Source organism: Lampetra planeri, chromosome 33 (genome assembly GCF_965212315.1).
Source record: "Lampetra planeri chromosome 33, kcLamPlan1.2.h2, whole genome shotgun sequence".
Classification (NCBI taxonomy): domain Eukaryota; kingdom Metazoa; phylum Chordata; class Hyperoartia; order Petromyzontiformes; family Petromyzontidae; genus Lampetra; species Lampetra planeri.
Window position 1 is genome coordinate 582731 of NC_136139.1, and position 13971 is coordinate 596701.

General features: G+C 48.1%; 1 protein-coding gene and 1 long non-coding RNA gene across 2 annotated transcripts; one reads left to right on the forward strand and one right to left on the reverse strand.

The window, feature by feature from the left end:
• Nucleotides 1-858: 858 nt before the first annotated feature.
• LOC144729571 (nectin-3-like) lies at nucleotides 859-9827 on the forward strand. Its single transcript, XM_078609918.1, has 7 exons — nucleotides 859-1013; nucleotides 1485-1838; nucleotides 3110-3415; nucleotides 4296-4410; nucleotides 4512-4657; nucleotides 6182-6286; nucleotides 6940-9827. The coding sequence occupies exons 1-6, from the start codon at nucleotides 962-964 to the stop codon at nucleotides 6271-6273; spliced, it is 1065 nt and encodes a 354-aa protein (XP_078466044.1). The 5' UTR covers nucleotides 859-961; the 3' UTR covers nucleotides 6274-6286; nucleotides 6940-9827.
• LOC144729572 (uncharacterized) lies at nucleotides 6775-12869 on the reverse strand. The gene is made up of 5 exons (XR_013587726.1): nucleotides 12722-12869; nucleotides 10789-10887; nucleotides 9799-9897; nucleotides 8801-8989; nucleotides 6775-8371 (listed from the first exon to the last, which is right to left on the reverse strand). It is a non-coding gene; the product is annotated as an uncharacterized LOC144729572 (long non-coding RNA).
• Between the last annotated feature and the right edge of the window lie 1102 nt (nucleotides 12870-13971).

Here is a 13971-nt window from a genome sequence, read left to right on the forward strand (position 1 = left end):
AAATCCACTCGACCACGGAGAGAGAGAGAAATCCACGCAATCTCTAAATATACGGCAGGCGTCAGGGTCGGTGTATCATTGCACACTGCTGTGTGGACAGATGCGGGGGAGGGGTGTGAGTGTTTAGAGCCCACGCTCCCATTTCAATAAAGTTCCATCTTTACCGTATAGCGGAGTCCAAAGTGTGTTATATTGGTAAGAGCATGGATATCGCATTAACATCATCATATAACCCCTACATCGCTGCACTCGATCCCATATAGATTTCACAACACACACGAGGGGGTTACAGCATTGCGTGAACAAAAGCTCTGAGCCTTATTCAGACCACCAGCTCGAGGCAACTGAACGTGTGGACATTTTTTCAAGTGGACCACCGACTGATACAGTTGAGAAAGTGTGGCCGTCCCTACAACAGGCAGCAGTCCCGTCCTCGTTAGGACTCATCGGTCCAATACAGACATCAAGGTTCGCGTCTACCATTTTCCTCTGGAAGCAAAATGGCTATACATTCAGTTCTTTCGAGTTGGTGGTCTGGATAAGGCTGGCGGGGGGGGGCGGTTTGTACATGCAATGCTGTACATCTGTGAGTGTTGTGGATCTGTGTTCCGGTCTGCACTCAAGTTTGCGCAGAATTTTTTTTGCGTCAATGGCAGATTTGTAAATCCTGCATCATCACCGTCAAGTGTCGCCTTCTGATCGACAGGGGCCCGACTCGGGTCCCTGCCTCCGTGGACCCCGCGGGCCGATTGGGGCCCCTCTCCTCCATCCCCCTCCCCTCCCTCCCCCTCCCTTGTGAATCACCCGCAAGGAATTCGCCCTTTTGAGCTCGAGGCAAATTCTCATTTCTTCAATTGCGTGATTGACTGACACATATAAAGTTTCAAGTCCAAGGGCAATAATCTGGTCGTTTACACGCGAGAAGGGTGTTCGCGAAGGAGACATTTTGGCCGAGGTGAAGATGATGCGTCTGGGTACGAGTGGTGGGCCACTGCTGCTACTCTTCATTCACGGTAAGAATGTTCACGTCTGGACACATTCTGAATTCACGTTGTTTAGTCAATAGGGGAACTTGGAGTTTGAATGCATTGCATTCGCTGTTCACACCCAACATTACAATTCCCTGTAATGTATTTCCTTTAGTTATCATTACTTCACCATTGACAAATCTGAAACGGTCAACATGTTATACGTTTATAATTACGGTCTGCGTTTATTTCTCCAATATTGTTTTTTTGGAAAACACTTCACGATTAAAACAGCTCGTCTCCAGGTGCTCGGTAGAGAGTAGCGTGTCAGAACAGTCATCGCGATGGTAGAGACGGATTCACGGGGCCTTCATCCAGCAGTAGATTGACCATGGCCGATGCCGATTATGACGTCTCAATTCTCTCCGTGCCTTTCCCTTCGCTACTTCTCTCTCCCGTGTCCTTTGTCATCTCCCTCCCTCTGTGTGCCACCCTCCTCCGCCTTGCCACGCTCAGGAATCCTCCTCCTGTCTGTGGCCGAGGCCGGGCAGGTCAACGTGAAAGGGCACCTGGGCGGATCCGTCACCCTGCGCTGCCTCTACCCAGGCTCCGAGTCGCCAGACAGCATCATCTGGTTCAAATCAGAGTACGCGGACCGAGTGCAGATTGCCTACAGGAACAGACGCGGACTCAACTCCACCGACTTCCACGGCAGCTACTCCCGGCGTCTGGAGTTCACCAACATGGACCCCGAACTTAAAGACGCCTCCATCGCCATAAAAAACCTGGAACTGCAGGATGACGGAGACTTCTTCTGCTTCATCAGCGCCCTGGACGCTCGGGAAATATCCTTCACCCTCGAACTCTACAGTGGGTGGCACGCACCTCGACGCGAGCCGTGGGAACTTCCCCTCCCAGCGCGGGTTGACGGCCTCCACCCTTCGCTTTTCTCGCGCGCGAATGCAGCTGCAGCAGCAGCATCAGCATGAAGACGCGTATGAGCTCGATGCCAATGTCGAGGTCAGCTGCTGGCCACGACGGAGAGGGCTTCAGGAGAGAGAGAGAGATCGTGTCGGGTTGATGTTCCTTCTCCGTTGAAGGACTACAGTGGGCTTACTCTGCGGTCCTTAGTTTGGAGCTGCATGGCCACAGGCGCATGCACCACTGTGTTGCCTTGCATGTATCCCGATGAGTCTCCATGTATCCCGATTAGTTTCCATGTATCTCTATGAGTCTCCATGTATCTCTATGAGTCTCCATGCACGGTCTCTCAAGGTGTCTCTATGGGTTTAGCTATACGGTCCAGAGTTTGGGATGCATGGCCACAATCACACGACTGTGGCTTGTGTCTTTAACTGTCCACATACGTCTGCATCGGCCTGCTGATGTTCTGACGAAGTTGTTGGTTCCACCAGTGTCTTGGAGTAATGTGAGAGGCAGGAGGTGCAATTATGTCCATTCTGCTGAAGGATGTAGAATAGAGCGAGACGCTTCCATCTCTGCGGGATGCTCAGCGGCCAGGTGATTGTGCAGCATGCTCTTGCAAGTGTCGAGTCCAAGTACAGTACGGGATTTCATTCATTGCTTTTCATTTTAAATCTAAAAGTGATAAATGCAACGTGGAGTTCTTCTACACAGCGGCGACTGCACAGATCTCAGCGCCAGGCCGCTGCGCCCGCCACGGTCACGCGTCGCGGTGCCCCCTGCCCCCTGCTCCCTGCTCCCTGCCCCCTGCTGACCGTGCCCCCTGCCCCCTGCTCCTTGCTCCGTGCTCAACTTCTCAGAGCCAACGGAATTGTGCTTTGTACGTTCTGGCGGTGTGGGGAGATTTGCATACTCAAAAGTGGGCAGATGATTACAGTACAGCAAGTGGGTTTGCGAACCGGTCCGTATGGACATTTGATGTCATTCCCTGCACATTCGAGGGTTTTCTCCGGGCGCTTCGGTTTTCTTCCACATTCCAAGCACTCCTGACATGGAATTGGGCAAATATCCCCCCAATGCAGCAGCACCCTCTTGAAACGAGTTTTGAGACTCAGTGAGGCTTTCCTGGATAAGTAAATAAATATCGCTCCTGTACTTGACGTGGCGCTGACATCCACGGTATCACCTTCACCCCCTTCCCCCTCTGTGTTTCTCAGTTTCACCGAAAGCCACCCTCGAGATGAGCAGCACTGACCTGGTGGATGGCGGTGCAGCGGAGATGGCGGTGGCCACGTGCGTGGCCTGGAGCGGGAAACCCGCAGGCCTCGTCACTTGGTCAGAGCACCCGAACGTAGGGCGCGTCTCCCAGCTCTTTGAGGTCAACCCCAACAACACAGAGACCCTAAAGAGCGAGTACTGGATGGTGCCCACATACGAGAATCACGGGAGGAACCTCACCTGCAGGGTGCGGCACCCTGCCATGACAGCCAACGTGGAGATGACCATCACCCTTAACATTCACTGTAAGCCAATGGGAAGCCTTTCCAAAACATCGCTTGTCAGTCTCATCTCAACAAGTGCACAGCGGCGTAGTAAGGGAGGTAAAACGGTGGTTCTGCAGGGGTCAGTGCACCCCGCAGCGAACACGGGGGACCAGGTTTTGATTCCCAGCCACGGCTGACAATTGTGAGTGATGTCCTGGGGGGTTTAGTTTTCTCCGTTATTTTCCGGAACGCTGCTAGGCTGGCTTGAAGTAAAGGTTATTAGCATAGAGTACAATAAGTATCCTTGCACCCTAATTTCCAACAATGTGATGACCACTGCACCATTGGCGAGATAGATGTGGTGTGCCGATATAATTCCCCCGAAACAGCGTTCCATCTGACCTGTCAGCAAACCAACAACGACTTTCGCAGCAACTATGGCTATCGGGACATGTCGTGGCGAGGCCATCATCCAGCAGTGGATTGACTAAAGGCTGCAAAATTCTACCAAGGTGCAAAATTAAGCCGTAAACATCGCATGACAAACGAACCTACCGATGGCACACAGCCTAACCTTCGACCTCGTGTTCACACACCTTGTGCTGCTGCATCCTCACCACCGTAAACGTGCCCCAGCGATGCCACCTATACTTTTAAAAATGTTATTATGGTCGTGATTGGAATTGAACTTTAAAATGTAAAATTATAATTTGTTGTCACAGTAATCCTCACCGTAAATGTTCAACCCGAGCAGCAGATAATACTGCACGAGACTGTGAGCTTGGTCTCCTTGAGAAAACCACTGCTGCCGGTCTCCATGTTCACCGGGCGGCCCGGGGTCGCAGATTAAAACCGAAGATTCGAATCCACAACGTTTCAATTGATTGACAACGTCGTGAATGTGTCGCTTTCTCCGTAGATCAACCAAAGGTGACGATCACTGGCTACCAGGATGATTGGTTTGTGGGCAAAGAAGGAACCCTGACCTGTGCAGCTGATGCCAACCCAGCGGTTACAGAATACGCGTGGAGCAAGTAAGGCTTCCTCTCAATCTAACGCCCGAGACCTGACTTTCGATTCGATTGACTGCGGTTGTGCCGACGCGTTCGTCTAAAAGACCCCTCGTTTGCTTCAGGAATGATGCAATGCTCGATGCCCAGAAGGGGCAAGTTCTCCACGTGGGGCCACCGCTAACCGCGGCTGATAGTGGCCGCTTCTCCTGCCGGGCCGGCAACTCGGTGGGCTTCGGCACGGCGACCATCACCGTCACAGTGCATCCAGGTACAACAACCGCTACCACCACCATCTAGCACCACCACCACCACTCTAACAACAAGATTGACGGTCCTGTCGACCATGAGCACAACAACTTTACTGCAGCCTTGCACTGCTTTGGGTCTCAATCGGTAAAAGTGTATAATGTGAATAAATACATATGTTTGATGAAACAGAGTAGTTGTACTTATGTGCCCGTGCTTAATTTGTGTTTCGATGATTTACCTTCTAAAACAAATCTGGCACGTCTCGCACCCCAGGGGGTACAGCGTGCACCCCAGCTTAAGAAGGAGCACCACTGCGATCAGTTAGAGATTGTCTCAAGCATTTGAGAGCTCCCCGCCTCTCATTCGCGGGGTTGTTCTCGGCCTGGCGATGGAGCGGTACATTTGCCATGCGTGCATCTTTTCCTCAGCAAAGCGCGTCTCATGCCACTTGCTGTGCCCCCTTGTAATCGCGCGTTCTTCTCTGAAACCTCTACCTCCTCTCATCGGTGTGGATGTTCTCTCTGCACATCGATGTCTTCCCACTTGCAGTTTAACAAACATCGAAATGGAGTGGTGTGAACATCGCATGAGGAATCTTGTATTACACAACTTAGGGAAAGAGCGCAGAAGCGTGGTCACCACATCTACGCCTCTATATAAGGAACGCAACAGTTAGACTTCTCCACAAATCTGGCTGTCGCCTGATGAAGCTAATTGTAATTACTGACGAACGTCGTACTGAGATTGTAAATGTTGTGGCTTGGCTCTCCAACACACCGGTTAGTGCTGTACTAGTGACGAATTGGCACGTTCTGTTTACGTGACAACCCTTACTAGTTGGCTGTGTCTGGTGGTGGCGGGTTTTAACGACACATTTATATTTTTACGCGATCTAACCCAAAGAAAACCTCTATTATGGACTCCTTCCACTGCAGACGGAGCAGGTAGAATCCACATTTTAGCTGTTCTGCCATCTCCTGGCAAGCCAGGGCACGGCACCGCAATGTCCACGGGAAGGAAGTTCCACGACATTTGTTGTGATCCACAAACTGCCGCTGCCTCCACGGCGCCGCATTCCAGCCACGTGCAGAGTTACCACGGCCCCGATACGAAATGCACTCAGCGCAAAAACATTGCGTACACTTCCATAAACGATCCATGTGAAATGTGCATGAAGTACACGATGGCATAGAATATAGAATATAAACGATGGCAACACGGTTGCACGTAACTGAAAATTATATCCACTATGAAAGCAAAACTTTAAGTATTTAATGCAAACAGGCAATGTGTGAAATTGATCTCGAAAAGGTCTTAGCAGAGCTCTTTTGGGTAAAAACGCCACGCGACTTACCAGAGTACCACGTTTGGGTTCTGAAGACGTGTGTTTTATCTGACCACTTAACTTCTTCCTCTCCGATGTTCCACCACGCCAGCTCGGGCTGGACAGCTGTCAGATTGATCTTCATGGCTCGTCGGGTTTTTCGCAGCTCAAGTCAAACATCCATCAGTGCCCGAGTGTCTGCCTCATGTCTCCCCGCAGATACAAACCGGAGCCCCGCACTATTCCGTGCCTTCAACGTGTTCATCGCCACAGCAGTCACACTGCTTTTGCAGCACATGATGGAGCCATAGAGGGCATCGGCCGGTAAGTTTAAGTTAAAGAGCCGTTCAGAAATCGAGTATTAATGGATCAATCAATTAATTTGATAAGCAATGTGTATTCGTCAAACATGCGCCCGACCCAAACCTGCGCATTTCTCTCAACACTCCTCTTTGAATGCGATTCGATTCTCAACTGAACACGTTCCACTATCATCACACCACGGCTGCAACCAATAATGGAGCAAATTGTAAATACGATGGCCTCCCAAATTGCGGTCTGTATCTTGGTCGCAGTGCCAAGATAGCAAGTGCTCCCTCATATAATAGATTATAGCTTCAGGGCTCATTTTCAGTGTTCATGTTTGTTCACACCAAAATCTCGAAAATCAGTTTTGAACTTTAAACAGACCTTAACAAACCCGGGATGCTCCAGAGTTTGACCAATAAAATATAATTTATTTAAAAATATATATCCAACCATGAGCACGAGTGGACAGTCCATTCTCGATATGCATGAGAAGCTTTACATAATTACACACAGCATGGACATTTTTATTCCAGATCTTCTTACAAAACAGAATAAAGTTATCAATGTACTACATGTTTAATCACATACAAGTGCTTGTGTTTTGTTGTAATCATGTGGAGCAAGTAAATTAACCCGTTGAAATGGTGTCCTTGTGTGGATTGCTGTAGGAGCTGCAGGACTTGTGAATGCACCTACGGGACGTTTCTACTTGCGTTCATCCCACGGTTGGCTGCCAAGTACAATTGAGTGGCATCAATTGACACAATCCCTTTTAAATCACAAGCCCTCGATCAAATTAACCAGACAATTAAAGTTATTTTGTATAAGCCATTGGTGAATTTAGGAGAGTTTTGCATATCGTCGTATGTAAAAAAAAACAACAAAATAGTTACCAATGCCTATTGAAATAGATACTTCCCTCACCGTGTCTAGAACATGAAGAGATACAATAAGTGCATCCTTCTACTCAGTGTGATGTGAAAGAAGTTCAATATACATACACACAACATAAGTAGCACATGACAAGGACTCTGATAACAGCATTGCAGGGAGTCTCAAAAGTGTTGCTGTAATAAATACAAAAATAAAAGTTAAACATATATTATGACCCAAACAGTAAGTGCAAAGTTGATTTTAAAAAAGTGTTGGTAAAATGTCAACCACCTTCATCATTAAAATGGTTGTATAAGCAGGTATCTATTCAGAACGACCGCGATTCGGCATGTTTGACCAATTTGTTTGACGTAGAAGCAACCCTGTAGAACAGCCAGGCACTACACGGGAGGTCAGCCCAGCAGGCTTGGCCATTTCACAACCCATCTGCCCTACCAATCCTCGCCTCCAAAGCGCCGATACCACCACGCACAACTAAGTCTACTTGTGTAATGCTCTTTATAAAAAAATACACTTTTAATTCTGCTGGGTTATGCTGTGCTTAGTGTCACTGTGAGAAGCAAGAGTGGTTGGAATGGGGAATTTACACCATCATCTCAGGGCTGTAAAGAAGAGATGACTAATGCCCAGTGACTGATCAGAAAACCAATTAGACTTTTTTATGTTGCCATTTGAAGAGACTTGAAAATACCTGTGCAAGGTAAATCACGCACTCGATCATCCCGTTGTGCATTACACTGCATCGTCTTGCGAGCATTGACACCATAAATTACTTTGTACATGCAAGTATAGACCTGAATGTCTCTGGAATATGTTCAATCAAACCTCTACCATAATCTGCTCTCTTTTCCCTCTGCTCTGTAACATTACACACCTCACTCCCTTCATCCTAAAGGATCATAAAACAAATATATAATTAAGTCGATGTGCACATATTGCATTTCATAATGCATATTGAGCTGTGGGAGATTGTAGAGGCTGCATAAATCTGAAGTGTATTGTATGACAATTGCATATTTCAAAGCTGTTGTCTCATAAAAGTAGCAATTAGAAAGGGATGTTTGCAGTAATTCTCCCAAGTTCTCTCTCAAAAATCATTCCCCACTCATTTACACCCATGGGACACATGATATTTTGGGCCTCTTCAGCTGAGCACAAGTGGCTGTTGTGTCCATTGAACCAACGTCCGTACTTTTTCACAAGATCCTAAAGCAGAGGAAAGCACAAACCATACCGGCGTGGAATGGTTAGCGGTGGAAAGAGCAAGATACGTGTATGATGATAACCAGTAAATGTATCCGCGCGCTTTGGAAACAGAGGTGCACGAAGACAATAAAAACCCCGTTTCAGTCAATAAATCAGCACATTTCAACAAAGGTATGCATCGCCGTGTACCGTTAACAATATATTTTAAAATATTCACCTTTAAAAAATTATTCTGCAATCTTGCCTCGCAATTATCTGTATGCGGCAATCACTGTATGCCAGCTCGCCCACATTTGTATTAAATTAATGATGACATCACTATTCTTTGCCCGATAAAGTAAAATTACAGGAAAAACTGAAGGTCAATATCAATGTCACAGCGCAGCAACTTTCAAGGCCGTGATTTTGGTTAGATCAGGTCTCGCATACCCTGTAGGTCCCTGGAGCTCCCGTCACTGCCCTCTTCTCCTTCATGTAATGTGTACACAGGACGCTTCTCCACAGAGGCTCAGCCTCACTGATGAAGTCCTTCCAGGAAAGGCACACTTGCATAGACTGGCAAATGCTCTGTGGATCCAAGCACACCAATATCTTCAGGATCAACTCCTCGGGCAACACCTGCAGTAAAAAATACGAAAAAAACTTTTAATTAAAAACTGGTGGCCGACACCGCTGAGAGTACGTCCACCGTACAGATGGAGTGACGAGATCAGTTCGTGTAAGAGCTCCATTGTCGCATTGTACAACTGTGAGCGACACTAATGACTTGGGCAGACTTTCATCAGCAGTAGACAGATCATGGTGTAGAGTTCATAATAATGAACGACGCTGTATTTTATACAGCGTCGTTCATGCCCACAGCATCCCACAATGCCGTAAGGAGTTATCAAGATTCAGACATCAACGGATCACACACAAAAGTGGTTGAACCGCATCTGTATCTGATGGGGCAGGTCGAAGGAGATGTGCAGACAGGGGTGCGGTGCTCATGTTGAGCTTGACCCCAGCTCGGAGCATAGGGGCGGCACGATTCTCCCTTTCTCGAGATTCAGAAAATCATCTCGACTAAGGGTCACAATTCGAGAATCGATTTTTTAAAACACCGTGAATATCGCAGCCTCTCGTGGCACGAGGGGTCACGTGAACTATCACGTGAACCATCACAAACAACATCCATAGGATTTTAACATCCATCCTTAATTATGGTATTGCATCATGAGCATCCTTATTTATTCATTAATGAAGGCATCGTACAAACTATGTTTATTCTGATGATGCTGTGCATATTAAAAGCCTTAATATTCAGTATCTGAAAGGTTTTCTAATGTGTATTCATGATTGGAGATCCTGAACATTTTAATTGGTTGTATAAAAACATTGCAGCTGTACCACTTGACATTGTATTCTTGAACACGTCCACCAAATACCTTCATAAAATCCAAATGTTCTTCTTGCAGCTGAATGTTATCGTTCACATCTCTTCCAGATTTCATTTGAAAGTTTCTGCTGCCTTTATCCGGTCTTTTCTGAAGAAAGGGGAACACATGCTCCAGTGATATATGGCATCATTCATCTCCGAAAGGGTGTTGCAAGTCTTTCGTGCACACCCAGCATTGTACATGAGCAGCCCCGTTTGCCAATCCACTGGTGGATGAGGGCCACCCCACACCGTGCAGGTCATGGGTGTTGTTCTACAATTCCCCACCGCACTGGTCAAGTGAAAGCATGGAGCATAGATGCGGGAGCAGAGAGATACACACTACACCAATGGATTTTTTCACACTGCTATCCACCACGTACAGTCCCTGCTGCAGTCTATAACAACCGTTCTACACTCTATCCATGCTCAACCCTGGTTAGCGTCTACTAATTTTTTTTTACTTAACTGGGTAAGGCGAATTGAGCTGCTTTACAGCTCTTTTTCAGAAGCGGCCTGGCCAGAAATGATGAGCTCAACAAAGTGGCTTATCGTGTCGACATTTATCGCAGCCAAATACTCTCAGTGCATGTTTCTAAATGTGGAGGGAAAAACCGGAGGACCAGGAGAAAAATCCACGCGTCCACGGGGAGAACATGGAAACTCCAAATATACAGGCGTCAGGGTCTGGATTGAACCCACAACCTTCAGTATACCAGGCGAGGTAGTTAACATCTCGTCACCGTGGCGCCCTGGGATGTATGAGCATCACTAGAGACTGTTTTCGTTTTTTTTTATGATGCTGTGCAACTGGAAAGCTTTAGCATTCAGAATCTGATGTTTGTATACAGATTTTTGGAACTTCTGAAGATTTTCATCAGCTGAATTAAAATATTGCAGCTGTAAAAACATGATATTTAATTCTCCAACACATCTCAATAGAGCTTTCACTACTCGATTACACAGGTACAAACAATCTGTGCACCTCCTCCAGATGTACCTTCGTAAAACCCAAAAGTTCTCCTTGCAGCTGAATGTTATCGTTTATATCTCTTCCAGATTCCATTGTAATCTTTCTTCTGCATTCATTGGGAACTTTCTGTAGAAAAGGGAACACATGCTTCAGTTAAATATAGACCTCACGCCATTCTATGTCCAAAATAGGTTTCAACTGGTGTGCACCATGCATTGCACAATCCACTGCTGGATAAGAGCCGTCCCATGCAGTGTTTTCTATGGAATGATAGACCGGGAATACAAAACACATTGCGTTTTTCTGATGGCAACTGGAACAACTTGCCATTTCTCGAAAACTCTGTCTCATCTCGACAGAGTTTGAGCTTCCGCCAATTGGTTGTCTCGAAACATTGCAGACGTACCACGTGACATTTATTCTCCAACACGTCTCAATAAAGTGTTCACTACTCGATTTGAGAGATACAAACACAAGCTACGCACGGCGACCAAATATCTTCGTAGCGTTACGAAGAGTTTTGGTTGGTATCTCTGTCAGGGTTAATTTTAATATTGCCGATGCATTTCTGTGGAAAAGCGGAACACGCCCACCACTTGCACGTTCACACCGTGAAATGTTTTGCACTTAAATAGGTGGCACCTGCACTGCACCGGGGTAAGGGGGCTATCTGACAACTCATCACCACACTGCGGAGTGTGCACTCAAGGGAGGGTTCGCAGAGGGCTCGGATCTGTTCAGATGCCACGCGCCACTCACGCTAGCCGTGGTCAGTAATCGTAGCGCACTGCGCTAACCAGAGCGCCACGACTCCCCTCACCAACTCCACACGCATGTGAGCGTCAGACTAGTCTGCATGTTACACGTGTGTTAGGATCCCAGCACGCACCTGTACGCAGGGTGTGTGTGTACACGTGAGTGTGTACGCAGTGTGTGTGTACACAGTGTGTGTGTACACGTGAGTGTGTGTACACAATGTGTGTGTACACGTGAGTGTGTACAGTGTGTGTGTGTACACGTGAGTGTGTACACAGTGTGTGTACACGTGAGTGTGTACACAGTGTGTGAGTGTGTACACAGTGTGTGTGTGCACGTGAGTGTGTACAGTGTGTGTGTACACGTGAGTGTACACAGTGTGTGTGTACACGTGAGTGTACACAGTGTGTGTGTGTACACGTGAGTGTATACAGTGTATGTGTACACGTGAGTGTGTACAGTGTGTGTGTACACTTGAGTGTGTACGCAGTGTGTGTGCACGTGAGTTTGTACAGTGTGTGTGTGTACACGTGAGTGTACACAGTGTGTGTGTACACGTGAGTGTATACAGTGTGTGTGTGCACGTGAGTGTGTACAGTGTGTGTGTGTGTACACGTGAGTGTATACAGTGTGTGTGTGTACACGTGAGTGTGTACAGTGTGTGTGTGTCAGAGGTGGGACAAAGTCATTGTTATGCAAGTCCAAGTCGAGTCGCAAGTCATCAAATTCATGACTCGAGTCTGACTCGAGTCCAAGTCACATGACTCGAGTCCACACCTCTGGTGTGTGTGTACACGTGAGTGTGTACGCAGTGTATGTGTGCACGTGAGTGTGTACAGTGTGTGTGTGTACACGTGAGTGTACACAGTGTGTGTGTGTACACGTGAGTGTACACAGTGTGTGTGTGTACACGTGAGTGTGTACAGTGTGTGTGTGTACACGTGAGTGTGTACGCAGTGTGTGTGTGCAGATGAGTGTGTACAGTGTGTGTGTGTGTGCACGTGAGTGTACACAGTGTGTGTGTGTACACGTGAGTGTACACAGTGTGTGTGTACACGTGAGTGTACACAGTGTGTGTGTGTACACACTCAACTATGTTCAGTGCTGCATGTCAACATTGAACGCACGCCCCAGCCCTTTAAACTGCGCGACAGCCACCCGTGTCACGAATAAGTCACGCGTTACCTAGACCCGTGACCATTACCTGCTTGCCTCGCCTCGCTCGCCTCGCTCGCCCCTCAACGGCGCCGTGAACGTCGCCGTGATGCCCGTGAACGTCACCCCGACTCCATCGCACGTAAACACGAACGGGGAAGTTCCCCGAGTGACGTCGCCGTCTTCCGGAAGAGACCTCCGCGTTTTATCGCTCCCCGGAGCGATCTTCACGCGGTGCCAACGCCCGCCTCGCGCGCCTCTTCCGGTGGCGGTAGAGCCATCTCGATCTTCCCCTTCCGGCAGAGAAAATAAAACGGACGGAAGGCGTCTTCCGGTGGCGGCAGAGATGCTGGGAGGCGGCCGCGACCCGCGCGCGGATTGGCTGGCGCGCCGTGGGCGTGACGTCACGGTTAAAGCCCAGCGCCGCGCACGTGGTGCCAGCACAGCTCGCGTGCCGCAGATATCGTGAAATACAAATAACAATAATAATTCTGGGGGGGGTTTACCCTTTCTGGCAATAAAACAGCTGTGTTAAGACGTTCAAACACCAAACTGAAACCTTTTGCAAGGAGTCACGTCTACATTAACCACATATACTTGTGGTGAACATTAAATAAACATGCTCTGATAGTGTATGCGTTGTCTTTGAAACAAGTATAAGTATATGTGGTTAGGGGCCGTCCATAAATGACGTCACGCACCAAGGTGGTGGGGTTATGGTCAGATATTTGTGACGATGTGTGACGTCAACCTCTCTGTGCACTCACATTAGCCAGCACACAACTCAACAAACAGTGGTTTATGAAGTACCCGAGACACCGCATGATTTGAAACTCGGCATCTCACTCGCTCCGGTAATGGAGACCACATCACCTCCCATCCGCCAATATCTCCACTGGCTCCTCGTCTCATCCCGGACACATTTTAAGATCTTCACGATTCTCCATATAATCGCCCTTTCCAGTCCCTCCCCACTCTACTCCCCTCCACGCACCCTCCTACCTCTCCCCTCTCATCTCCACATAGAGCTGGCCTGGTTCGTGAATGAAGTTGATTCATCTACTCAACTGGGACGTCGATTATTCGGGCCCCGATACAACTGGTGCTGCCTCCTGAAGGCGGGAAACCCCCTACAAGCCACGCACAGCTGCGACACTGCTGATGATGCCGATGGAGTCACCAAGCTCCGCCTTATCACCTCCCGTCCTGCGGCACACGTGCGATCAGATGTGAGACGATCCCCCCGTCCACCCCCCACTATTTTGGTGTTCTCCGATTGGTCGAGTAACCCAACCGCTA